The sequence below is a fragment of the Urtica dioica genome, chromosome 1 (assembly GCF_054948205.1).
Source record: "Urtica dioica subsp. dioica isolate 48M chromosome 1, U.dioica_male_clone48M_v1_H2, whole genome shotgun sequence".
Classification (NCBI taxonomy): Eukaryota; Viridiplantae; Streptophyta; class Magnoliopsida; order Rosales; family Urticaceae; genus Urtica; species Urtica dioica.
The window spans coordinates 2,378,255-2,402,765 of record NC_142756.1 but is presented as its reverse complement, the minus strand read 5'-3'; the positions used below and the strand labels follow the sequence as shown (position 1 = coordinate 2,402,765).

Genomic DNA, 24,511 nt, shown 5'->3' with positions numbered 1-24,511 from the left:
CCGAGTGGTAAATAAGAAGCTTATTTACAGTATCTATACTGTAAATACGAAGCTTATTTACAATATATTCATTGTAAATACGAAGTTTATTAACGAAATATTCATTGTAAATACGAAACTTATTTACAGTATATTCGTGTAAACTAATAATACGAAGTTCAACAAATATCAACTATTAATATTTTCAATAAATATAATTATTATGAACAAATTTCCAGGGAATAATTTGTAACAAAATTAGAAACTAATAACCTAAAAATATGCGCTCATAATAACTACCTGCACGATTTCAAAATTAAAATTTTGAATTTTGATTTTCAAAATTCTCGTCCTAATTGAATATTGTTTAATTAAAACTTGCCGAAAATTAAACTTGCCGGAATTGTTTTCAAATTTCAAACAAAAAAACTGCCTAATACGAAACTGATTTACAGTATATTCATTGTAAATACGAAACTTATTTACAGTATATTCGTGTAAACTAATAATACGAAGTTCAACAAATATCAACTATTAATAAGAAATCGGGTATTAAATCTCTTATCCAACACGCAGCAACGGAGGATTGTACACGATCAACACCGTCCTTTGGAACACGATCCAGCTCCTCTTCCCACAAGAAGTCGAAGAAAATAACAAATCCGCATTTGAGCTATTCACATTTGAGCTCGGAACAACTCCCATAAAATTACTTTGCAGCCCCGGAGGCATTGGAGCGTCCCTAGAAGAATCTCCCACGTTACTTCGACTACTAGCACTAGTATCCGCATTTGAGCTCCGAAAAGCTTCTATGAACTCTTCTCTTTGCAGCCTCAGAGCCATTGCAGCGTCCTCGTCAAGAGCGGCCCTAGAAGAAGCTCTCACGTTCCTTCTGATGCGTTGGTCCATCGTCGCATTTTGGTAATCCTGCCACGTCGTTGTTTCAGAGTCCTTGTCTCTTCTCAAGCTACCGTAAAAGGCCGATTCTTCTTCTTGGATGATTATGTGGTCTTTTTCCACGGATTTCTTATTTTCTTCGACTTCTTGTGGGAAGAGGAGCTGGATCGTGTTCCAAAGGACGGTGTTGATCGTGTACAATCCTCCGTTGCTGCGTGTTGGATAAGAGATTTAATACCCGATTTCTTATTAATAGTTGATATTTGTTGAACTTCGTATTATTAGTTTACACGAATACACTGTAAATAAGTTTCGTATTTACAATGAATATACTGTAAATCAGTTTCGTATTAGGCAGTTTTTTTGTTTGAAATTTGAAAACAATTCCGGCAAGTTTAATTTTCGGCAAGTTTTAATTAAACAATATTCAATTAGGACGAGAATTTTGAAATTAAAATTCAAAATTTTAATTTTGAAATCGTGCAGGTAGTTATTATGAGCGCATATTTTTAGGTTATTAGTTTCTAATTTTGTTACAAATTATTCCTTGGAAATTTGTTCATAATAATTATATTTATTGAAAATATTAATAGTTGATATTTGTTGAACTTCGTATTATTAGTTTACACGAATATACTGTAAATAAGTTTCGTATTTACAATGAATATTTCGTTAATAAACTTCGTATTTACAATGAATATATTGTAAATAAGCTTCGTATTTACAGTATATATACTGTAAATAAGCTTCTTATTTACCACTCGGCCTAAACTCAAAATCAACGACACGGTCAAACACTTTCATGAAGCCACAACCCACATTCAAAGATACTGCTGGAATTGAACTCTCCAGCGCACTTCCACCTATTCTCCGGTGTCTCTTCGTCGGCGGGATGGTGCGCGCGAGGAAGAAAAGCTCGGCCTCGGGCTGGTGCTGGTGGCCGCGCGCAGAAGAGAAGGAGGAGAAGAAGACGGCGGCGCTCGGTCTCAGCTGGATGGCGCGCGCGAGGAAGAGAAGATCGGACTCGGGCTGGTGCTGGTGGCCGCGCGCAGAAGAGAAGAAGGAGAAGAAGACGGCGGCGCTCGGTCTCAGCGGGATGGCGCGCGCGAGGAAGAGAAGCTCGGGCTGGTGCTGGTGGCCGCGCGCAGAAGAGAAGAAGGAGAAGGAGTGAGATTTCGTGTTTGAAATTTCTGTTTCTATGAGAGAGAAGATTACGTGATCTGTGGTTATAATTACACGGCAGTTATTATCCGAAGATATTGCGTTTAATGATAATAAATTTCGTGAGGTTAATGGGCGGGAAAATATAAGGGTAGTCTCGTCCTATATTAGCTGTAAATAAATCCTCCTGGCTATTTACCACTTATTAACAAAACGTGGGCTAAAAATAAATTTCCTATTTTCAGGAGGCTATTTAGCTTAATTACCCATAAGAGATTTAATACCCGATTTTTTTTTTTTTTCAGCTGCCACGCCCCGGGAAAGTGGGGCGTTATTATTGATTATGTTTAAACACTAAAAAAACTTTACAGAACTATCCCACAATGCATAGTCAATCGATGAGTTACTTTACAAGTGCAAAGAAAACTAAAAACCTAAGAAAAACAAACCATTACAAACACGTACTTGTTTGTAATGTACATCTGCTAATAAACTCTGGAATATGGTAATTTTGTGTTCCGAAAATAATGTACCTTATAACTTGTTGGCACATTGGGCATTTGTTACCACATTTACTAGCTGCAAATCGCAGGCATTTCAGACAGGCACTACACAAGAAAATAAATTCATCGAAATCTATATTAAGCAAAAGAAAAAGTATTTTTTTTGGCAAAGAATCCCGACTTAAAAAAAAAAAAAAACCTTCCAATCAAACTCGTAAAAGTACATTGAATTAGGCCAGATTGAATGCGAGAGCTTACCTATGCCCACAAGGAGTGGTGCTTGGTTTGTAGCATATATTAAAGCAGATCTGATAAAATCACAAGAATGTAATTTGTAATAAAAATTTATCTGGTTTTATGTCATAGAGCAAGTAAGAAATAACTCTATTAACAAATATAAGGTTCTTACGGCGCAAGAAAGCTCTTCCCTCAGCTTATCCATACACAGAAGGCTTTCACTTGAACACGAAACAGAAACATTCTTTTCACTCAATTTATCTTCTTCTATTTCCTTCTCTTCCCTTTTCTCATCTTTCTCAGTCGCTGCGAATTAATAGCCAAAAAAACAAAAATATATTATTAACAAAATAAAGTTACAATCAAAACCAGTTGATTAACTCACCGTTCTTCGTAGCCCCAACGTTGCTGAGATCAAGTGCAACGATCGGGACCGAACTCCTTTGAATCCTTCTTCTTCTGAAAATTGGATACAAGAGACTCAAATCCATTATGGTTTCCATTGAATCCATATATTTTAGACCCGCACATACAAATTAAAGTGACGAAAAGAGTGGACACTTATATTAAGACAATATGTCTTGCACTAGATACATATTTATATAAAAATTAAGTACCCGGTTATGAAAAGGAAACCAAAGAAAGGGAAACAAGAAAACACAGTTGAAAATAGTCATAAACGACCTTTGTAATTCATCAATTCACCAACAGAATCGGAAGTTCCGGGTCTAATTATTACGATAGTTTTTATTAGGAATATTTCATGTCACGTTATTATTCAAATTGATTCTGTACCCAAAATATAAATAAGTAAATCAAAGCAGTTTCCCATTCTTATTATTACGATCGTTTTTAATAGGAACGAGTTGATTTCGCTTATTTGGGACATGCTGTTCAAAGCAATCATTGATATATTTTCGATGCTTATCTTTGGATCAATAATTTGGTTTAGACATAGAACAAGCAATGCTTAATAGGGTGTTCTTTATCCTCCATTTTTGTTTGTTGGTCTATTGAGTTAAGATCACATCAAGAAACCGAAAAACAAAGAAAATGCTTATTTTCACTACACATAGCTTAGCATACGGATCAAAAGCTACACAACTTGCAAAATACCGAAAAACAGACGGGAAAGTAAAGCTCCAAAGAAGCTAGTAAAGCTGCGATGAGCTTTGAAGAGAACTTGGCGGAGAAGATTGTTCCGAGGCAGCCTTCAAACTCCGAAGAAAAAGCAAATGACATTACATACGAGGCTAATGATCATTTCCATTTTCGAAGAGGGAAATAATAAGCAAGGCTAATGATCATTTCCATTTTCGAAGAGGGAAATAATAAGCGTGCGTGTAAGAAAAAGCAAATGACATTACATACAAGGCTAATGATCATTTCCATTTTCGAAGAGGGAAATAATAAGCGTGCGTGTTTAAACCTGATGAAAATAAGCAACAAAATAAAGCAAAAGGCGAGCCATTTATTTCTTCAGCTGCTACGAAAATGTATGAAAGTCATACCAGACTTTATCTAGACAAATTTGGAATGAGAACAAAAAGCACATACAATTAAACTATTTTGCTCATAGAAGACTATAATAATCAATGAATTGATGGAGCTACACCTATCACTCAAAAGATTTGAGCGTATTTCCCGTAGGAAAAGAAGACGGAAATCCAAACATTGAACTAAAAGTTCCAGCCTCGGACACGGTTATTAGCTCTAGACGCCATTGCCCTCAAATTTTCTCTAGCCGACGAAAACGAACTACTATTTCTTCTACTACTTCGACTACTAGTACTATTACCACCATTACTAGCATTAGATTGGTTATCAAGCCTATTCGCATTTGAGCTCCGAACAACTCCCATAAACTCTTCTCTTTGCAGCCTCATAGCCATTGCAGCGTCCTCGTCTTGGGCCGGAGGAGCGGCCCTAGAAGAAGCTCTCACGTTCCTTCTGATGCGTCGTTGGTCCATCATCGCCATCGCGTACTCGTGCCTCGGCATGGTTGTTATTGTTGTCGTTGTTTCCGAGTCTCGAGGACTCGTCGCCTCGTCTCTTCTCGAGCTCACGTAAAAGGCAGATTGTTCTTCTCGGATCTTTACGCGGCCTTTTGAATCCACTTCCGCGGATTTCTTCTTTGCTTCGACTTCTTGTGGGAAAAGGAGCTGGATCGTGTTCCAAAGGACGGTGTTTATCGTGCACGATCTACCATTGCTGCGTGTAGGATAAGAGATTCAATACCCGCTTTCGTTTTTTTTTTTAAACTCGGGAATAAGGTAAATTGTGTTCCGAAAATATTGTACCTTATAACTTGTCGGCACTTTGGGCATTTTTTCCCACATTTACTAGCCGCGAATCGTAGGCATTTCAGACAGAAGCTACGCAAGCAAAGTAATTTCATCGAAATCAATATTAACAAACAATAGAAGTATATTAAACTAGGCCAAATTGTGTGTGAGAGCTTACCTATGCCCACAAGGAGTAGTGCTTGGTTCATAGCATATATCCAAGCATATCTGATAAAATCACAAGATAATTAATCTCTGTAAACAGTATTTGTTTGTGTCATATAGCACAAGTAAGTGATAACTCCATAACCAAATAGAAGGTTCTTACGGCGCAAGAAAGCTCTTCCCTCAGCTTATCCATACACAGAAGGCTTTCACTTGAACACGAAACCGAAACATTTTTTTCACTCAATTTATCTTCTTCTATCTCCTTCTCTTCCCTTTTCTCATCTTTCTCAGTCTCTGCAAATTAATTTCCAAAAAAAAAAATATTAACAAAAATAAAGCAACAATCTTTCTCCGATTCGCAACTTAAATTAAAGTTGTGACAAATTCAGTTGATCAACTCACCGTTCTCTGTATCCCTGACGTCGCTGAGGTCAAGAGCAACGTTCCCTATCTCATTCTCCTCTCTTTTCTCATATTTGTCAGTCGCTGCGAATTAATTGCCAAAAAAAATTATTCACAAAAATAAAGTGACAATCTTTCTCCGATTTGCAACTTAAACTAAAGTTGAGACAAATTCAGTTGATCGACCCACCGTTCTCTGTAGCCCCGACATCGCTGAGGTCAAGAGCAACGATCGGGACCGGACTCCTTTGAATCCTTCTTCTTCTGAAATTTGAATAAAAAACATAAATCCATTATTTTTTCCAATAAATCCATATATTTTAAAGACCAGCAAATACAAAATAAATTGACAAAACGGGTGGAAACTTATATTGAGACAATATGTCTGCACTAGATACATATGGAAAAAAAATAATTAGTACGCGGTTGTGAAAAGGAGACCAAAGAAAGGAAACAAGAAAACACAGTTGAAAAAAAAATCATAAACGACCCATTGTAATTCATCGATTCACCAACAGAATCGCAGTTTCCCAGTCTAATTATTACAATCGTTTTAATTAAGAATATTTCACATTAATATTCAAATTGATTCTTTACCCAAAAAAATAAATAAATAAATCAGAACAGTTTCCCATTCTTATTATTACGATCGTTTGTAATAGGAATATTTATACTATTATTCAAATTGATTCTCTAACAATAATAATAATAATAATATGGAGAAAGTAAAATTACTTTCTTGAATCGGAGCTTGGTGGGGTTTTGAGCTGCAACACTACGCGTTTCTTGTGGGTCAGTTCGTGATCTGGCGTGTCGTCGACGATCAGACTCGCGGAGAGAAGCGATTCTTCGTCCCACCCGGCCATGGCTGCCACAGATTTGAATCTGGGGCTGAGAAAAGAGTTTTGAATGGAATCCCTTTGACTCTCTTTGTTTTCTTCGCTCGCCATATTTTTGTTCAAAGGGAAGCGAAGAAGCTAATTTTTTTTTCGTATGGACAGAGGGAAAGAAAAAAGAAAAAAAAGGGTCTAGGGAGGAGATAGAAAGAGGAAAAAGAGTATGTGAGACGATTTTTGTGTTCAAACGGTCGGATTTTTAGTTTTGATTGGGCTGTTTCTAACGGCTATAATCCGGCATTGCTGTGCTGTGCTGTGCTGTCTGTCACTACATGAAAGCCCTAGAAAGAAACGACATGTCGTTTCATAGATTTAAATATGTCGTTTTTCCAAAGTTTTATCATGTCGTTTTAACCCTAAATGACATGTCGTTTTATAGATTTAAATATGTCGTTTTTACCAAGAGCGCGTTATCGTTCATCATGTAGTTAACAAATATGTCGTTTTTACAACTATGGCTCTTTGTCATTCTTCCGCCCAGAAATGAAAAAGAATAAACAGTGGGAATTGACCTTTTAACTTTAAAAATTATTTCAAAACCAGATTGAATTAAAAACTAAAAAAATAAGACGAATTTAGGAGTAATTTGGAGGACATTTACCTATTTCTATAAAAACTCTTTAGTAACAAATTTGTCACTAATTCCAATGATTTAGTGATAAACTCGTAACTAGGGAGTTTTAATATGATAAATTTTTTGGTTTTTTTTTTTTCTAAAAATAGGTCAATTGTGTAAAAAAAAAAATTAGTTGCGGTAATTTCCCAAAAAATATAGTGAAGTTTAAAAAGTAGAGCGTCAAGAAAATCTTATCAAAATATCAATTTAAATATCAGATTCGAATACAGTCTCAATCCCAACAAAACTATAAACCCATCTCAATTTTGAATATTTACTCAGATTAGATGAACTCTGAGAAATGCGAGGGGAGTTGAAGTGAAGCGGGCGTGGTGGACATGTTGGAGCGCAGGCACGGATAGTGGCGCGAGCGTGGTAGAACAAGGGTGAGTGTGATAGTGGTGGGTATTATGGAGACAATATAGGCCTAATATGGGCTTTAGCCGAGTTGAACGTTAGCCTCGCCTCAACGAGGCCTATTTAGTATGTTTTTATGCATCTGTTTACATGAGAGTAATCATTATCGTCGTGCAAACAAACTTCATCACATCAAAAAATAATATCTTCTAAATTATTTTTATTTTGTAATCCTCCTTAACTTTTCCACAACGATCACAAACCTTTCTCCACTGCGAGGGGATATAGCTATGCCACGACAATTACCAAAAATGCCAATAATTTCCATGAATGACACAAAAACTTTGTGCAAATGTACTTTGTACAACAATTTTTTGAAATAATTTAGCAAACCTAAAATTTTGTTACTTTGCACGACAATTTTCAAAGATCGTTGTACAAACTGGACTATTGTAGGGGCTTTTTTTTTCCACGGGCCTCGGCCTTTTAGGCCCGAGAAAGATAAAGGTCGGCGAGCCTGATGATGGTTGATTATTTAAAAATGATAGGCCCGTACCGAAGGATAAAGAGAATGAAGCAAAGGAGTCAAACGCAAGCTCAGTCAAACCCGAAAAATGGTCAACTCGTCCGAAAAAGTGGGATTCGAAGAGAGACTAGGAATAACGATTATTGAACACGACATTCCTCATCTTTAGGATCTATAAGTTTAAATTCAATACCAAATGTCTATAAATACCGTGTAATAGAATAGTAGAAGCACATTACTTTTCAGTCTCAGTTTACACAATTATATTGTAAATTTGTAATACACCAAGTTCAATCAATACAACGTTCTTCTGTTCTGCGCTTTCTCGTTCAAGCTTTCTTTTTTGTCTTTAATTTTTGTTATCGTCAATGTGAATTCGAGACCCATCAAATAATAATAAATCGATCTTTCGTGACTGTTTTGATCTCGGATTTTTTCGAATGTTGGAAGACGGTTGCGCTAATATCATCATGCATGTTATTATTTGTATTAGTGATTTCCATGCCTCAAGTTGCTTTGATAGTTGTAAAAGTAATAAATCTACTTTTATAACCGTTAGAAAAGAAAAAAAAAACTTATCATGATCAAATATGAATTATGAAATAGTTACCAACACAACTTAAAAAAAAAAAAAAAAAAAAAAAACTAGGATATTTTGTTTTTGCATCAATTGGATTTATACCATACTTCATTAAAAATTAAACCCTGCTTGTACATTATATGGTAATGATAAGTCATTCTAGTCCTTTATAAAAGCTTGACAGTCGTGCCTCCACTTCTTTGTCGTATACAAAAATTGAAATTCTCTCAATAAAAGCAAGCAAAACTGGTTTTGGAGCCTTGCAACGAGCGTTTAGTGATGATTCCAATATTCTCTTCTAAATATATTATTAAGGTCTAAGCTTTTTATTTTATTTTATTTTATTTGTCTATCAATATTCAAAAGGATAGTTAAACTATGTGTCTTGTCCAGTGATACATATATATATATATATATATATATATATATATATATATATATATATATATATATTTCGTAATAATCCAAGAGTCATTTCTGTTGTATCACCAAGGATCTTCATATCAAAGTTCACAAGACTAGGGATGAATTTGTAACGTTGTGTCACGTATTATATTTAGTTGTCACGTTTAGCAGTTTTGTGGGGCGGGTTTTTCATCAGCCAATAATTCCTTGTTATACCGAACTCTGATGTCACGGATTGCGACGAGCCATATAGTACGCAGACATGGAATATATTTTTGGACTCCTTCTAATCTAATGATTTGTTATGTCACGAATATATAGTTAAGCTTTGGAAAAACTAAATAAAAAATGAATTTTTTGGTGCTCGATATTCTCATCATCCTACAGCTAAGAATGTCAATAAGAGACAACATTTCAAAAACTCAACGATGCTCATTTTGTTAAGAGGTATTAATATTATAGTATATAAGCATGCATTGTAACAAAATTTGGTGAGACATATAGTATATAGTTCATGAACTAAATCGTACTGCATCAAGATCTCGAAAAAAAAATATTGATGTTAAATAGAGAAAGAAAACGGATCGATATAAAATGTGAAATCTTTTGTCCGTTTATATATTGAAATATATTATATTATCATATAATGCAACAACTTAATTATAGCGGAGCCATTTATTTTCTTTTTCGTTTGTAATTCGTTTTCGATATTTAATACTTCTAGTTCTTGATGTTAAACAATAAATAATGAATCCTATGTATTATCAAATGTCAACTAGTCATTGTCATGCTCAATCTTAAAAATTTAATTGGACCACTATCTATTCTATGTATAATAGTTTCTTTAATTTGACTCAAATCAATTATGCTTACCAGCCAAAAATAACAGACTTTGGTTTATATATATCAACGCATAGATCCCGATGAACAAGATATGGCCTAGCGATAAAATTAAATTTTTTTATTTATAAATTATTGTTTATCAGTTAAAATTAAGAATTATTTTTGTCTATCTTCGAATTTCAATTAACCAAAACTTGCTTATGCAAATACATAGCTCCTTTATGTACAATAGATATAGATGTCTAAATGTTGCCTGACGCTAATTGTGAACATTTTGGCAATCTTTTTAATTTTTTTCTTTTATTATTTTTTAACTGGTCGAATTTTATAATTTAAAAAAGGGTAAATTAGCAAAATAGCCAAATCAAACGTTATGATTCGCTATATAGCCAATGTTTTGTAAATACTAAGTAAATAGCCACTCGGATGACGTGGCCCAATAATATGTTTTTTCATATCCGAAAATTGCCCTTGTTGCGTTTGAATTTTGAATTTTATATTTCAAATTTTGGATTATATAACTTTTGAAATTTATTTCCTGATATAAGTGTGAACATGATTTAGTCTATTAATGATTCCCTTTATGTAGGAACTAATTTGGACGTGACAGTTGCAATTTATTTGTTTCCTATTATATATTATTTTCTTATATTTACTGCTTAATTTATCTTGTCTTGTTTAATATTAATTTTTTTTTTCCAACGCACATGAATGAATCAGGTCTATATGCTTTTTTTTTTCTTTTTTTTTTTTTTTTTTTTTTTTAATTTTAGGCTATTTTCGCACAGGTTTTCATAAAATTAATATTGTATTTGCGTATATTTACTATCACTGTTATGCTGCAGTTAAGCTTTTTGAACGTCAATGGCTGGAAAACCATAATCCATTGTCAGGTGGTGTAAATACATAATGTAATCAACATGATTTACAAACTGTTTTTGGTAGACGGCGTTATTGTGAGCGTCTTATTTCTTACAGCAGTTAGTTTTGTTCTCGCCGTCATGGTTGAGTCATATTAACCCTGTTTGCAGTAAATACACGTTAATATTCTAATTTCATTAGATATAACAAATTCATAACTTGACATATTCAGCAGTAAATACAGGGAAATATCTTCGTCACAACTTTTATTGTATTCCGGCAACTTTGAAAGATTGACATATTCTACAGTAAATATGTGTAAATAAAGATTTGGTCAAAAAACCTTAGAGTGTCCGATATTTACTGCAGAATATGTCGACTCCTATTTTCTTCTAATATCCAAACACCCAAAATCTTCAAACGCATTCACAATGGTATTACCCATACACTAACACACTGAAACATGATTTCATTTCACTACGCATCAAGATCTAGATATAACACATCAAGATTTATACATCAAACCCGTTCCAACAACATTTAAACATTCAAAATGATTTACAATAAACATTTAAATCACTGAATGACACATGCATTTTGTATTTAAATCACAATAGTCGGATCCCCCAAATTTCATTGTGATGAATAGGGTTTTGTGTAAATTTTAGGATTAATGAACAATAATCCACGGATTCATTACACATAGGGAGAGGAATAAGCAATACCATCTATTTTCATAATCGATTAAAAAAACATTTTTTCCATATTTTAATATGTAAATCGAGGTTGAACATTAGTAAATAAGAGTTCCAATCGAAAAAAAAAATCACACATGCATACCTGTTACAGTCGGAGAGAGGAGCTTGTTTTGAAAAATAGTTGCAGTTCGTCGGTTGTCGCCAAAATAGTTGCAGTTCGTCGGAGAGAGGAGCTAGTTTTGAAAAATGTTTTGGGAGAATTTTTTTTTTCTTAATCGCAGAGTGAATATCGATTGTGAGTTGATCGGTATTAAATTTGCAGTTATTACTTCCTCGATTCTCGGAATCACGTTACCTCTTTTATTATTATTTTTTTTAAAGTTAACCGTGTGACTTATGGGTGGGAAATGTCTGGGCGTTTTGGTAAATTTAGAAGTGTCTTAAATGATATCTGGCTATTTACTTAGTATTTACAAAACCTTGGCTATTTAGCAATTTTAAAGGTTTGATTTGGCTATTTTGCTAAATTATATTTTAAAAAAAGGTGCTAGAATAAGGTGGAGATTAAAGATAATAAAGAGTATTTATTATCATATGATAATAAAGAGTATTTATTATCATATGAGCTGCTGATTTTTTGCAAAAGTTTGAGTGGGTCCATTCAACCGAATTGTTTAGCTAGCTTATTATTATTCTTTGCAGAAAGGAGTATCATATCGACTATAAGTTTTCCAAAATCGGAGCTATAATGAATGAGAAATTGATGGTCAAAATATACTTAAAGAAACACATTATTTGTATGTAAACACATTGTTGTGTGAATGAAGTAAAATGCAAGAGTCTTAAATGGAATGAGAATGAACAAATGAGTGAGATTATGTAGCTAACTTTTGCAAAAGTGTTTGGGTTCCCAATTTTGTTGAGAGGCAAGGGCTTAGGAAAAGTCCAAGTCCACCACACGCGCGCCGTCGCCGTCCAGTCGTGCCCAGCCGAGCTGAGCTCGGGGTAATCTTTATCTTTAACTCTTTTGTTATGTTGGGAATTATTTTATAGAATGGTGTAACCATGCAAAATTATGCAGCGTTTTTTTGGCACTTGAATGAAAACGTATTTGAACGTTTGCATGGTTGTTATCAGCTATTTAATGAGGGTGATCCAATTTTGTAGAGGGGTAAGAACTTAGGGAACCCTAAGTCCACCATACGCGCGTCAACGTTATTGTATCTTGAGAGGCTTATCGTTCATCAACTCCAACACTCATGGGAGAGCGATAAAAGTTTTTAAAAAATCATTGAACGGTCCTCAACGTCCTCTGTTTCTTTTTCATTTTGGTTTAAAGTTTATTTCTCTGTTATTTTGTTGATTTCCTTTTCTTGGTTTTTCTGAAATAAAAATTATAAAATAATGATTTTAGTTTTTTTATTTAATTAATTTTTCGTGCAATTTTTTTTAATTATCGCATTATAAATATTATTTATATTTCTAACAATAGATACTTTACTAAACAAGAAAACGATTAACTTCCTTTAACCTCTACCAAAAAAAAAAAAAAAAACTCAAGATCAAGAAAACGTGTTTGAAACTATGTTATGACATATTTTTATTATGTGTAATAACGAATTATTTGCTAGGATATGTAAAACCATCATCATCATTTTAATAAAAAAAAGTAAAGAGTCCTTATATTAAGGTTGTGTATTCCTAGTTAAATTAATTACAAAATTCAGGTTAATGTTTTTCTTTCACCTGTAGAGACTGGCCCAAATGTTTGTGTTTTGTGATAACCGTACCCCCAAAATATATTATTAGTTAGAGAATATTCTAATTCATGAACCCAAATTTATGATTGTTCATTGCATTGACTAAAACGATACTAGCATTTTTCCCGAACCAATGTATATGAATGTACTTCGAACTGAAACTTTTATTCCCTGGTTAATGTTAATATAATATAATTTTTAATTCACAATGTTGCTTATCTAGGGACATGCTATAGCTATACTAATTTCTAAATGCAACGAAATTTATGAATAACGCCCCATACTAAATTTTATAATAATAGTCGGAAAGTAATGATTTAGTCTCTTTGTAAATAAGGTGGGTCTATTTACTTTTGTAAGTGATTGATTGAGTACCAACAAAGTCTTTGTAAGGCTTCAACTGCTATAATTTTTTTTAGTTTTATTATTTAACCATCTCAATCATGTAGTACTACGACAATTAATCAATACATATTATTTCCCTAGAAAAAAAAAATTAACCAATACATATTTGATGCGAAACGTATATTTACTTATATGACGCGTATTTGTTGTTTGATCAATATGAAAATGGTCATCTTAATGATGAAGTCAATTAGCATTCGAGCTGCGGGCTTTGATCACCAGTTAATATTTACTTTAATAATCACAAGTGGATTATCACATGAATAAACCACATTAGGATTTAATATGAACTCTTAATTATAGTAAAATTTTCAAGGCATCTTCTTATAGCTTTTTTTTTCATGAAAAAACAAATAATTCATAAAAAGCTGAAATAGTTGCCTCCAACTACAAAAGTTTGCCAGCCATAATAATGGCCCAAAATAGAATCGTAGCCAAATTAATCATTCATTCATGTTTGTATTTTTTTTTTTTTTGGCTTTACATAATAAAATATTTAAAGAGAAAAATAAAAGAAGACTCTTTATCTCTCTCTCTCTTTCTCTCTCTCTCTCTCTCTCTCTCTCTCTCTCTCTCACACACACACACACACACACACACACACACACACAGAGAGAGAGAGAGAGAGAGAGAGAAAAGATTAATAGAGAAAACCAATTAGAAGAGTGTTACAAAACCAAAGTAATATTGTCAACGAAACTAATGCGACTCTCGCTTTATTTTTGTATTTGTATTTGTTTTTTCATGTGATTACTCTAAAGTCTCAACAAACAATGATTTTCTTATCATTCTATTCGTCGTCTTAACAACTTTGATATGACAATTATACCCATTAAGGCTTTGTACATGCTTTATGTGTTCTATATATTTATTCATTATTTGGATTTGAACAAATGGAACTCCAAAAAATGCTTTCATATAAATTCAATCATTAATCTCCCCTCTATAGCTACACACAGCATTTTTTAAGCCAAAAATTAACTGGCAAAGAATCTTTTGCTTAGTTTATAAGGAGAGACTTTTTTTTAGTATTAGGGATTAGCTTTTCCAATTTATTCCAAAGGGGTTTTAGATAACTCTCAATCACTTTTGGTTTTTGGCCACATAATTAAGCTAGTTTGTTTGTGAATAACCCAAGAAAAATAAAATGGGAAGACAACCTTGTTGTGAAAAGGTTGGTCTTAAGAGAGGTCCTTGGACAATTGAGGAAGATCACAAGCTCATGAGTTTTATCCTAAACAATGGTATTCATTGTTGGAGAATGGTTCCTAAGCTTTCAGGTACCAAAATTGGATTATTTCACTTAATTTTTTTTAAAATAATTTTTATTTAATAATATATATTATCAATGTGTATGTGCAGGCTTGTTGAGATGTGGTAAAAGCTGCAGATTAAGATGGATTAATTACCTAAGGCCTGATCTCAAGAGAGGAAGTTTCACAGAAGTTGAAGAGAGTCAAATCATTCAATTACATGCATGTCTAGGTAACAGGTAAACATGTTTTTACAACTTTAAATAACGTTAAAATACATATTTTTTGCTTGAACATATTATTTCACACTTTTATAATAACTCGTTTATTTAACTTTATTTGATTTTTGGCGTGTTTGTGGTCAAGATGGTCTAAGATAGCTTCACATTTTCCGGGAAGAACAGACAACGAGATAAAGAATCATTGGAACACAAGAATCAAGAAAAGATTGAAGCTCCTCGGCCTCGACCCCGTGACACACAAGCCTATTGATAATAATAATGATCATCGCGAGAAGAATCCCATTGAAGAAGAAGAAGAAGAAAATCAAGAAGATATCGAAAACGACAACAAATCCGAGGCTATCATTAATAAATATGAGGATGAGAGCAACAAGGTGATTAGTGATAGTACTACTAATCACTCGGTTACGAATAATGATGATGCTGTTAATTTGGATTACACGTGGATGATCAACCAAGAAATCACAAGTAATTCTTCGTTTTCGGTGGAAGAATCGAGCAATAATAATAACCCTAATTCGATCGGAGAATTCGATTATGGTGGGATTACGGGTGATCATAATAATGGTACTGCTGCTTTAGAGGATCATAGCTCTGCTGGTCTTCTCGCTTGGGAATTTGGATTCAATTGCCATGATTTGGATCACCAGCAAGACCTTTTCTTCTTTGGAAATAACTCTCAGTTTTTCTGATTTTTTTTTTTATTTTTTACGTAAAAGGCAATTACTTTGATATATAATAGTGTGCATGCAAATATGTGTATCTTCGTTTCTCTACGTAAATTTTATTTCACGCTCAAACGAGCGGTGAAAAAAGTTTAATATTATATATATATATATATATACTTTTATATATATGCATATATATATATATATATATATATATATATATATAACTTTCGTGTCAACTTTCATACTAAGATAAAAAGACTTGGTTGATCATAAGTAATCAAGACTGTCTATCAGTTAATGACGGTACTTTTGTTGATGAGTCAATTTTATTACGTATATTTCCTTGTTCTTTTGTGTGAAACTATAAGCTTGTTGTCTTTTTCGTGTGTCACGTTTCATAAAATATATAAATACGTCTTAAGCTTAAATTTATTTGTAAATTAGTTCCTTATTAACAAAGACTCTCTCTTGTAATTGTTACTAACTGATGTATACAAAACAATTAAACAAATGGGTCACGACTGTCTGCTAAAAATAAGTTGTTTGCCAATCCAATCATTACACGACAACATTTTGTTTATATTAAAAGTTGTACGTCAAAAGCGGCCGGATTATTATTTATTCTTATAGATTTATCATCAAGGTTAATATTCTACCAGCAATCATAAAATAATATATTACGCGTGAATACGTATTATAAATACGAAAAGATGAAACATGCAATTGCAAATATGCTTTTTTTTCCCCCACAAAAGTTATGGAAGTACATGATCGTGCTAAGCACTACAACTTTCCAAAGGATTTTATTCTCACATCAGACCAATATTTTTGTTTTCATTATATATATTATAGATGTTGGAGAAATTTCAATATAAAGCTCACTATGTGCATGTATTTATACGAAAACATTACAAAGCAATATACCCAACACATGGAAACCCACTAATACCATCACATTCCGACAAAAATCAATTTCACTATATACAGAATCTAAGTAATTAACATTTACACACATTATTTGACCTTTATGTGTCTTAAGAAACTTAAAATTTGGTTCTTCCGTATCATATTCATCGCTAGCCGTTAGGGCGTGGCTTTCTCTTATTCACCACGTATCTTGTAGTTTTAATTCTGCACTCGAGTTTGACATTATTAATTATTTTATTGTGCATAATCCTATCATCTTTTAGATAAAGATTATTAAATTATAGTGAAATGAAACTTGAAGTAAGGAAACTACTTCGGGAAATGTTTGATAATTACAACTTGACTACCATATATTCAAAGGAATAAACAATTACAAGAGTACTTATCTACAAGAAATATGAGACCATATTATAATTTTTTTGAAAAGTATGTATACACGTAACACGTTTGTTGATTCATTAAATAATGGGACTAATTAGTTTATCATAATTCACAAGTTGATTTTATATATTCTCGCTGCAAATGTATGATGTTTTTATTTATTTGTCCTTTTGATATTATATTGACTTATTTTAGCTGATAATATACCCGTACTTTCTCATATAGTGTTTTTCTTTTTGATTGCCAGCTATACTAGAGTTATCTACATTACATTTATCCGAATTTAAGCGATTTGTTATTTTTATTCTCAACATCAATTTATAATATAAATGTGGATGAAATTTGAAGGTAAATAAACTTCACTCAATATAATAAAAATGAGGGTTAATCAATCTAATTCTTTTTTAAGGATCATGACTTTTTTTTGAAAATTAACATTTACTCCTATTAGTCTTACTTGCAATAGAGACACGACCTCATATTATAGTTCAACAATAATAATTTGTTAAAAAGACCTCATATTTTCAATGCCATTTAGTCTTTATTCAGTTGTTAATTACTGTGATGTTAAGAAAAATCAAGGTGGGTATTTGGCAAATAAATAAAATAACCTAGTGAAATTTAAGCACAAGCCAACAATTGAGAATGCTTAAGCGATCAAAAGTCAAAACAAATACTCTCTCACTCAAAGAGTTTTAGAATGCTTGGAATTGTATAAGAAGCAATAGAGACACCAAGTTTTGAACAACGAGCTTGACTCTTTAGGAGCCTCATATATATGCAAGAATTAGGTACGATCGAATGTGAATGTCCCTATCTCTGAAGATCAGGTAACTCTTATATCGATTGAGTATTTTTTCCAAGTGAGATTGTCCTTTTGGATTTGATGAATTTAGCTGTAATATTGAATGATTCCGTACATGAATATCGGTTTATGAAGCATGTCAAACAGTCGTGATCGATGGTTGATCTATATTTAACCAATTGAAAATAACACCTCAAATTACATGTTTACCATTTTTATGTTGAATGTGATTCTAATTTTCATTGATGAAATAAGCTTTCCTAGTCTCATTATGGCTTCTTCTTCCTTTTTTTTTTTTTTTTTTTTTTTTTGTAAGAGTAGTCTTCATAATATAAAAGCGGGAAACTTCATTAGTTTATGACTATAGTTCATAAGGCGACTAAAGTCAATGTCTTGAAAACTATTTAATGACTAATCTCAGTATCATTAAGAGGTTTCAACAAATTGAATCCATCGTCCAAGAGTGCAGTCTTTGTCATCATATATAATCAACCCATGGCTGCTTCCGTTTAAGAAACGAATAAAGAATAATAATATATAAATTATTATTAGAGGTCCTTTTCTGATAGAGAAAACCTACCCATAGTATTACTAAGTAACCCTCTTTGCTTATCTGTTTGACAAAACATTATTATAAACTCTTATTATACTCCAAAGGATATATTTTTGCAAGGATTTAATTCTTATGTATATATTAATTGTTTTGTTTATCAACATTACGTATTTCCTAATCACTACATATATGATTGGATAGCGTCATTTTCGAACTTATATGGGAAATTTTTATCCTTGTCACATCAATAAGGTGAAAGCTGAATTTCTTATGACATGTAATTCTGTTACGATTCAATGAAATGTAAACGAATCAATAAGCATATATAATAATCCACAAGAGAATATGTTATGTAAGGACAGGGAAAATAATAATAAAATCTGAAAAACCAAATCTACTGTTTTTAATTATTTCGTTAGATGTTTCAGACACTTCTTATAACACCTTTACAATTTTAAGTATTTAGACAAGGATAAAGACCGTAAAAAGGAACACGAAGAGTTGGTAACTCAGTTCGATCAAATCGCCCATTTCTAGAGGGACTTAAATTCCGGTGAAAAAAGAATCTTCAGTTATCAGTAGAATAAGTACATAGCTCGAACCCCATGAATGACTTACTTCAAAACTATTCCTTACTTCAAAACTACTATCGTAAATTCTAACTTAGGTTTCCCCTAAGTTTGAGTTCCCCTCACTTTCATCTTACTATCCTATTGTTTCAACAACCTTTTATCACGCAAGGTTTGTTTTACAAGAACAACAAACACCACAACAAACTCAGTAGAGCACACTCACACAAAGAATGTTTAACACCGAGTATACACAAACATACACAAGCTCTCTTTTGGACGGCGGATAAAAGCTCTTGATTCTGTAATGTGTAATCTTACAACAAGAGAGAACGTTCCCTTTTATAAGAGACAAATAAGGAAAATGTCCTTCGCTAGGGTTACCAATAACACATGGAATGTTCTCATTGGACGATCAAATGAAAAGGTACGCGGAAGCAAAAAGCTGTCAGAAAATAAATACTGACGAAAAAACAAACATATGTCCCGACAAAGTGCGTCCAACAACAAACAAAACCCTCTTTCTCTCTCTAAAAACCCTCTTTCTCTCTAGAGCAACTTAGATCTAGATCTAGATCTAGCTGGGGTGACCGTCGCCGCCGCCCCTCTGGGTTCGGACGCCGTCGCTGTCGCGGCTCCGGTCCGGAGGGGAGGGCGATTCTCCACGAGATCCCCTTCTCGTGGATGCCGTTTCTCCGTTTCTTCGTCGCAGAGGTCGCTCGCCACCGCCGGTTCAGATCCGTCGACCGCAGAGCTCAGATCCGTCGCCCTCCGAGCTCGAAGACGGTCCCAACCACTCTCACCACGCTCCAGAGGCTGGCCACCGCCAAGAGCCCCGCCCCGGCCCTCGAGAGCTCCGGTCGGCACCACCGCGTCACCACCAGGCTCGGCCTCGCCACCGCCGCCGCCAGCAAGGCGGTCCGTCCCTCCTTCGTCGTCGCTTCCTGGAGGTGCTCCACGCCGTGGGTTCGAGTCATTGAAGCTTGCCGAGTGACGGGTTGTTTGGGTCTTGGTCACGATTGTTCTTTGGGTGGTGTCTTTTGTGGTTGTTTTGGTTGTAATTTCCATGTTTTCTTTGCTTTTTGCAATAGCTATCTAGTTTCTGAAGTTGGATTAGCCATCGTTCAGCCTTCTGTTATGGAATTCCTGTTAGACAAGCGTTTATGCAGGTTTGAGACTCTCTTTCGAGGTCTTGTGCTCTTGGTTGTTCGGGTTTGCCTATCAACCATAGAGGTTTTTGTCAAAGAGCTGATATTGTGCTCGATTAGTTGTGTGCTTTGTTGGTTTTCCATTGTTGGATTCCAAGCCACGTTTAAACTCCATGATCGCTTTCATATGTTCATTTCGATGGGTTCGGTTCAGTCCGAGATCATGAGCATCTCTGTTTTGGGACTTTCAAAGTCTGCATTAGTGATTGTAATCGCTCTTTTCTAATGGAATTCTCGGTTTTTCCCTAAAAAAAAAAAGTGCGTCCAACAACGCAGAGCACATGTGATTTATCTAAACAAAAACAGCCAAATTTAAAGTAACAACGTCTACTAATATATTTATTTTGTACTTGGAGCTTTTTGAGTTGCTTTCCTCTTTATCAACTTTAATTTATACATTTTTTAGAAGTCTCAAGAACTCTCAACTTTAAAAATTAAAAGCATATGGTCATTTCAAAAAATTTAATACGATTTCTAATCCATGGTATATTTAGTTTGATTCGTACTTCAGAATAATGTCTGCCTAACCGTAAGAAACTATGTTGGTGGTAAGTTACAAACTTAGAAGTAGTACTAATCTGGACTTTTCACATTATATTTATAATTATTATTATTCTTTTTGTAATTTTTTTTCTGCCGTAGTGTTTTAGGACAATGTTATGTAAAAGTTGCATAAAATACATTAATTGAAAATTGAATATGGTTAGTCTCTAGTTTTGTAGGAGATGACTAGTTAAAGATTCCTATTTCCAGATCTCTTTTGGTGAAGAAACAGCCTGAAGATGTGTTTTTGACCACTTGTGACATTTCCCAAACTACTTCACAATGAATTGAAATGGAAGGTAACAAAACTGGAATTTCCCTTTCTTAAATAAAATGAACTATGTTACAACTTACAAGAAAAAGAAAAATGGAGCAAAGAAAACAATATTCGACTTTTAAGAGGGCTTTTTCTTCCCGCTATTTTGTGAGAGACGCCTCAGATTCGATGTTCCCTTTTTCAGACCCCTGCAACAAAACCCTCGTAAAAATCCCGATCAATATGGAAAATATAGAACATCTTTTGTTAGAAGAAAACACATGATACATGTTTAAAGCAAAGAATTGATACCTCTGGTACATGTACAGAAAGGAATAGAAAAATAGCAGAACCAAAAGGGTCAGAACAGAGATCACAATGTAAGCTGTACTACTCCGCCTCTGCACATGAAAATCCGGAGAAGAAAATATCATCATAATAATAAGAGAAATACCACAAAATGGCTACGTAACCAATACTTCTCATCTTCTGATGCACAAGCCGTATGAGTTGACACACACTCACACTCCTTCAGATATGGCTAGTTGTTTAACATATGTGAAAATTTGGCTTACTTTTCAAAAGCCCAAAATTTCAAATGGATCGATAACTATAACCCATCAAGGTCCTTCCACTAAAAAAAAACCAAAATGAATAATTTGAGTGTGATTTGAGCTCTAATATTTACCTTTCGACCTCGAGGGAAAGGTTTCCGATTTCCCGTGCACGTATGGGCATCACAGAATTGTCGCAAAAAGAACTCTGTGTCAAATCAATATCCCACCCAAAAAAAAACCCACCATTTAATCTATATATTCTTTTAATTATTCGTGCGGAAAAACTAATGGAAAAGAGACAGAAACTTCGTACCATGAAGACGACTAGCTGAAGGTCCTTCACTGACGGGAAAACAACTATCGGCTAGTCCCTGCATGAAAAAAAAATATTATAGTTAAATACATAATCAAATCCCATGAATAACGGTGATCGGAAATCCTCAACCTCACACAAGTTTTTATTCCTCGAAGCCGCGGCAGGATTGCACTTTGTCTTCTGAGGCAGTTCCATGGCAATATCACAGTGAAGAGCACCACATATATCTGCCAAGCATTTTCCATGACTCTGGAATTCAAAACAGTTCAAAAGGATGAGCGAAATAAGATAACGATTCCTTTACTATTTTATAACTCCCAACAAGACATAGAGTTAGAACTGACCACATTCAGCAAATTGCGATGCCTATTGTCGAAATGCTTATCGAGGAACTTCTCTTCGTAGAAGCTCTTTTTGCAGTACCCACATTTCCATTCGTTCATATCGGAGTGGATTTTGTGTTCCTCGTTGTCCCTGAAAATGTTGTTGTCTTCGTGAAGCCTGCAATTTCTAGGGATTCGATGCCGTTCTTTCTCCACAAAGGGCATCAAATACTGCGACACAGTGACATACTTTGATGATTAGTAGTCAGCTTTTTTTTTTCCCAGTGATGAAAACAAAAATGGTACCTCGTCGATTATCTTCTTCGCTGCTCGACTCCGTTCTCTCGAACAGTGTATCTCGATATTGACCTCTTTTCCATCAAGAGTACTGAAAATTTCATACATACAAAGTGAACATTTGAGTTTAGGAGAGAAAAAAATGCTGTAGAACATATCATTCTATACTAAAATTCAAGATTTTAAACCTTAGTACCTTGAAGTGCCAAGCTCAGACGTATCACCACCCTATGGAAGAGTAATAAAAGAGTATGAAATCGAGAAACGAGGAAATGTGAATACCAATCATGATCAATTCTGATTAAGATGCTGGGTTATTCGATATTCAAAATTAATACTATCACTGACCAAATAGACAATGAATTATGAACGTGTGAACCTCGACGAGTCAAAGTTTTTTCAAATTATCGTCAAACTTTATTGGAATAGGTCATTCTAGCTCTATTTTACATTCTCAGATAGTAGATCACAGAACGAGTTTTGATCCATAAATAAATATATGGAAATTTTGAATGAATAATGGAAGAACCTGAGTTGAGGAAAGTGAAATGAATAAGGAAATGAAGAGAGAAGCGACCAATTTGGACTCTGCTCGTCTTCGAATCTTCATCTTCTTCGACCATGGACTGGATTTTTTTTTTTTTTTTTTTGGTTCTTTCCTAGAATCGAGTGTAATGTTGGAGAAGAACCTCCACGAGAAGACAACCAATTAGAAGACTCCACGTCAACGGCATAGACTTTATTTTAATAAACTCTTGCTTGGCTGATTTGCTGAGAGATTGGCTTTACTGGGCTTGGGCGTGGTAATTTATTTTTGGGCCTTTTATTCTCTAGGGCCCAACGAAGGAAAGGTTCCCTGTAGAATTGGGTTGGAGTTACACTGCTAATTCCCTAAACATTTCAAATTTTTAAATCTTCCACAAATATCTCTTTGTCCTTATTTTAAATAAAACTTTAAGCATAAAACAAAGAAAAATTAGTCGATCTAAGCCACATCAAACGTTGCAATTGTAATCTAACCAACGTTTTGTTTAATTTTCGAATCTAGCCAAATTTGATGACGTGTCATATTTATGTAATATGGTATTTACTATATTAGCCTCGGTTTGGTTTCAAAAATACTAGCCCACGTTTTGAAACTTGATTTTGTAGCCGAATTTGTTATATTCGGTTTTATATTTCGAATTTAAAAAAAAAATTTGTACTTGGCAAAGTTGGTTATTGAGCGTTTTTTTCTTTAATGAACATTATAGCCGTGTAAGCAAATACAGTGTAAATGTTCATAAATTTTTGTTAATCTTCGTTGCTTTGTTAATTTCTGTTAATTATGGTAAATTTACATATGTGCAGGTAGAACCGATTTATTTCCTTTCCTTTAATACGCATTTAATACGGTATTTTTGTTTTCAAATTTATTTTCTAATTTTGAACGAGATTTTATCATAATTACGTGTATTCATTATCTTGTTTGACTTATTCAATCAAATAAATATTTCATTTCCCTTTTAATTACATCACCGAATCTCATATTATGAATTCAAAAAGCTGAAATTAAATTGCTGAAATTATAGCCGTGTAAGCAAATACAGTGTAAATGTTTGCAAATTTTTGTTAATCTCCGCTGATTTGTTAATTTCTGTTAATTATGGTAAATTTTTTGTGCATTTATTGCGTTAAATTTTCTCTTTTAATTACATCACCGAATCTCCGATTAAATTAGCTAAATATTCAATTAAATTGTGAAAAAATCTAAAATTAATTGGCTGTATACAATTCAAATCGGTCAAACGTGGACTAGTGTTTTGATAAAGTAAGTATAAGAAAAAGGGTAAATTAGGTATTTTATATCCGTAAATTTCAGTAAATGACTAGATTGCAAAATTTACCAAACGTTGGCTAGATTCATAAAATCATGTTTCAAAATGGCTACGTTGCTAGTTTACCCTAAAACAAAACAAAAAGTTGAATAAAGATTAGTCAAAAACTAATGAAGTGGTTAAATAACTGTTAAAACCACTAATTGGAAAGTGA

At 33.7% G+C, this 24,511-nt stretch overlaps 4 protein-coding genes across 5 annotated transcripts; 1 reads left to right on the top strand and 3 right to left on the bottom strand.

Moving 5' to 3' along the window:
• Positions 1-540: 540 nt before the first annotated feature.
• Positions 541-3,268, bottom strand: LOC149406276 (uncharacterized). The gene is made up of 5 exons (XM_089611025.1): positions 3,163-3,268; positions 2,950-3,083; positions 2,799-2,848; positions 2,571-2,645; positions 541-1,087 (listed from the first exon to the last, which is right to left on the bottom strand). Exons 1-5 carry the CDS (start codon positions 3,266-3,268, stop codon positions 541-543), a joined length of 912 nt encoding a protein of 303 aa, XP_089467151.1.
• A 968-nt stretch (positions 3,269-4,236) lies between these two features.
• Positions 4,237-6,688, bottom strand: LOC149406275 (uncharacterized). Of its 2 annotated transcripts, XM_089625842.1 has the most exons (7): positions 6,368-6,687; positions 5,823-5,896; positions 5,633-5,716; positions 5,391-5,524; positions 5,241-5,290; positions 5,078-5,152; positions 4,237-4,988 (listed from the first exon to the last, which is right to left on the bottom strand). In XM_089625842.1, the coding sequence occupies exons 1-7, from the start codon at positions 6,580-6,582 to the stop codon at positions 4,457-4,459; spliced, it is 1,164 nt and encodes a 387-aa protein (XP_089481968.1). In that variant the 5' UTR covers positions 6,583-6,687; the 3' UTR covers positions 4,237-4,456. The 2 variants fall into 2 exon arrangements, with proteins under 2 accessions (XP_089481968.1, XP_089481976.1); XM_089625850.1 differs by lacking the exon at positions 5,633-5,716 and having other exon boundaries at positions 6,368-6,688.
• Positions 6,689-14,635: 7,947 nt separating this feature from the next.
• On the top strand, positions 14,636-15,836 carry LOC149406274 (transcription repressor MYB4-like). The gene is made up of 3 exons (XM_089625355.1): positions 14,636-14,859; positions 14,942-15,071; positions 15,199-15,836. The coding sequence occupies exons 1-3, from the start codon at positions 14,727-14,729 to the stop codon at positions 15,764-15,766; spliced, it is 831 nt and encodes a 276-aa protein (XP_089481481.1). The 5' UTR covers positions 14,636-14,726; the 3' UTR covers positions 15,767-15,836.
• Positions 15,837-21,031: 5,195 nt separating this feature from the next.
• LOC149406273 (uncharacterized) lies at positions 21,032-23,180 on the bottom strand. The gene is made up of 9 exons (XM_089626307.1): positions 23,010-23,180; positions 22,677-22,708; positions 22,490-22,571; positions 22,205-22,414; positions 21,990-22,109; positions 21,858-21,915; positions 21,676-21,749; positions 21,300-21,388; positions 21,032-21,196 (listed from the first exon to the last, which is right to left on the bottom strand). The coding sequence occupies exons 1-9, from the start codon at positions 23,088-23,090 to the stop codon at positions 21,127-21,129; spliced, it is 816 nt and encodes a 271-aa protein (XP_089482433.1). The 5' UTR covers positions 23,091-23,180; the 3' UTR covers positions 21,032-21,126.
• Between the last annotated feature and the right edge of the window lie 1,331 nt (positions 23,181-24,511).

What these genes read in the sequence shown, in the direction of transcription:
- LOC149406276 (XM_089611025.1), bottom strand. Translation starts at nt 3,268, where the DNA reads ATGGATTTGAGTCTCTTGTATCCAATTTTCAGAAGAAGAAGGATTCAA. An exon ending in CGTTGGGGCTACGAAGAACG is followed by an intron (nt 3,084 to 3,162) that starts GTGAGTTAATCA and finishes ATTAATTCGCAG; the next exon opens with CGACTGAGAAAGATGAGAAA. An exon ending in GGGAAGAGCTTTCTTGCGCC is followed by an intron (nt 2,849 to 2,949) that starts GTAAGAACCTTA and finishes TGATTTTATCAG; the next exon opens with ATCTGCTTTAATATATGCTA.
- LOC149406275 (XM_089625842.1), bottom strand. Translation starts at nt 6,582, where the DNA reads ATGGCGAGCGAAGAAAACAAAGAGAGTCAAAGGGATTCCATTCAAAAC. An exon ending in CGTCAGGGATACAGAGAACG is followed by an intron (nt 5,525 to 5,632) that starts GTGAGTTGATCA and finishes ATTAATTTGCAG; the next exon opens with AGACTGAGAAAGATGAGAAA. An exon ending in AAGTGCCGACAAGTTATAAG is followed by an intron (nt 4,989 to 5,077) that starts GTACAATATTTT and finishes TCCTACACGCAG; the next exon opens with CAATGGTAGATCGTGCACGA.
- LOC149406274 (XM_089625355.1), top strand. Translation starts at nt 14,727, where the DNA reads ATGGGAAGACAACCTTGTTGTGAAAAGGTTGGTCTTAAGAGAGGTCCT. An exon ending in AATGGTTCCTAAGCTTTCAG is followed by an intron (nt 14,860 to 14,941) that starts GTACCAAAATTG and finishes GTGTATGTGCAG; the next exon opens with GCTTGTTGAGATGTGGTAAA. An exon ending in CATGCATGTCTAGGTAACAG is followed by an intron (nt 15,072 to 15,198) that starts GTAAACATGTTT and finishes TTTGTGGTCAAG; the next exon opens with ATGGTCTAAGATAGCTTCAC.
- LOC149406273 (XM_089626307.1), bottom strand. Translation starts at nt 23,090, where the DNA reads ATGAAGATTCGAAGACGAGCAGAGTCCAAATTGGTCGCTTCTCTCTTC. An exon ending in ATCGCAATTTGCTGAATGTG is followed by an intron (nt 22,110 to 22,204) that starts GTCAGTTCTAAC and finishes TTTGAATTCCAG; the next exon opens with AGTCATGGAAAATGCTTGGC. An exon ending in TTCAGCTAGTCGTCTTCATG is followed by an intron (nt 21,750 to 21,857) that starts GTACGAAGTTTC and finishes GATTTGACACAG; the next exon opens with AGTTCTTTTTGCGACAATTC.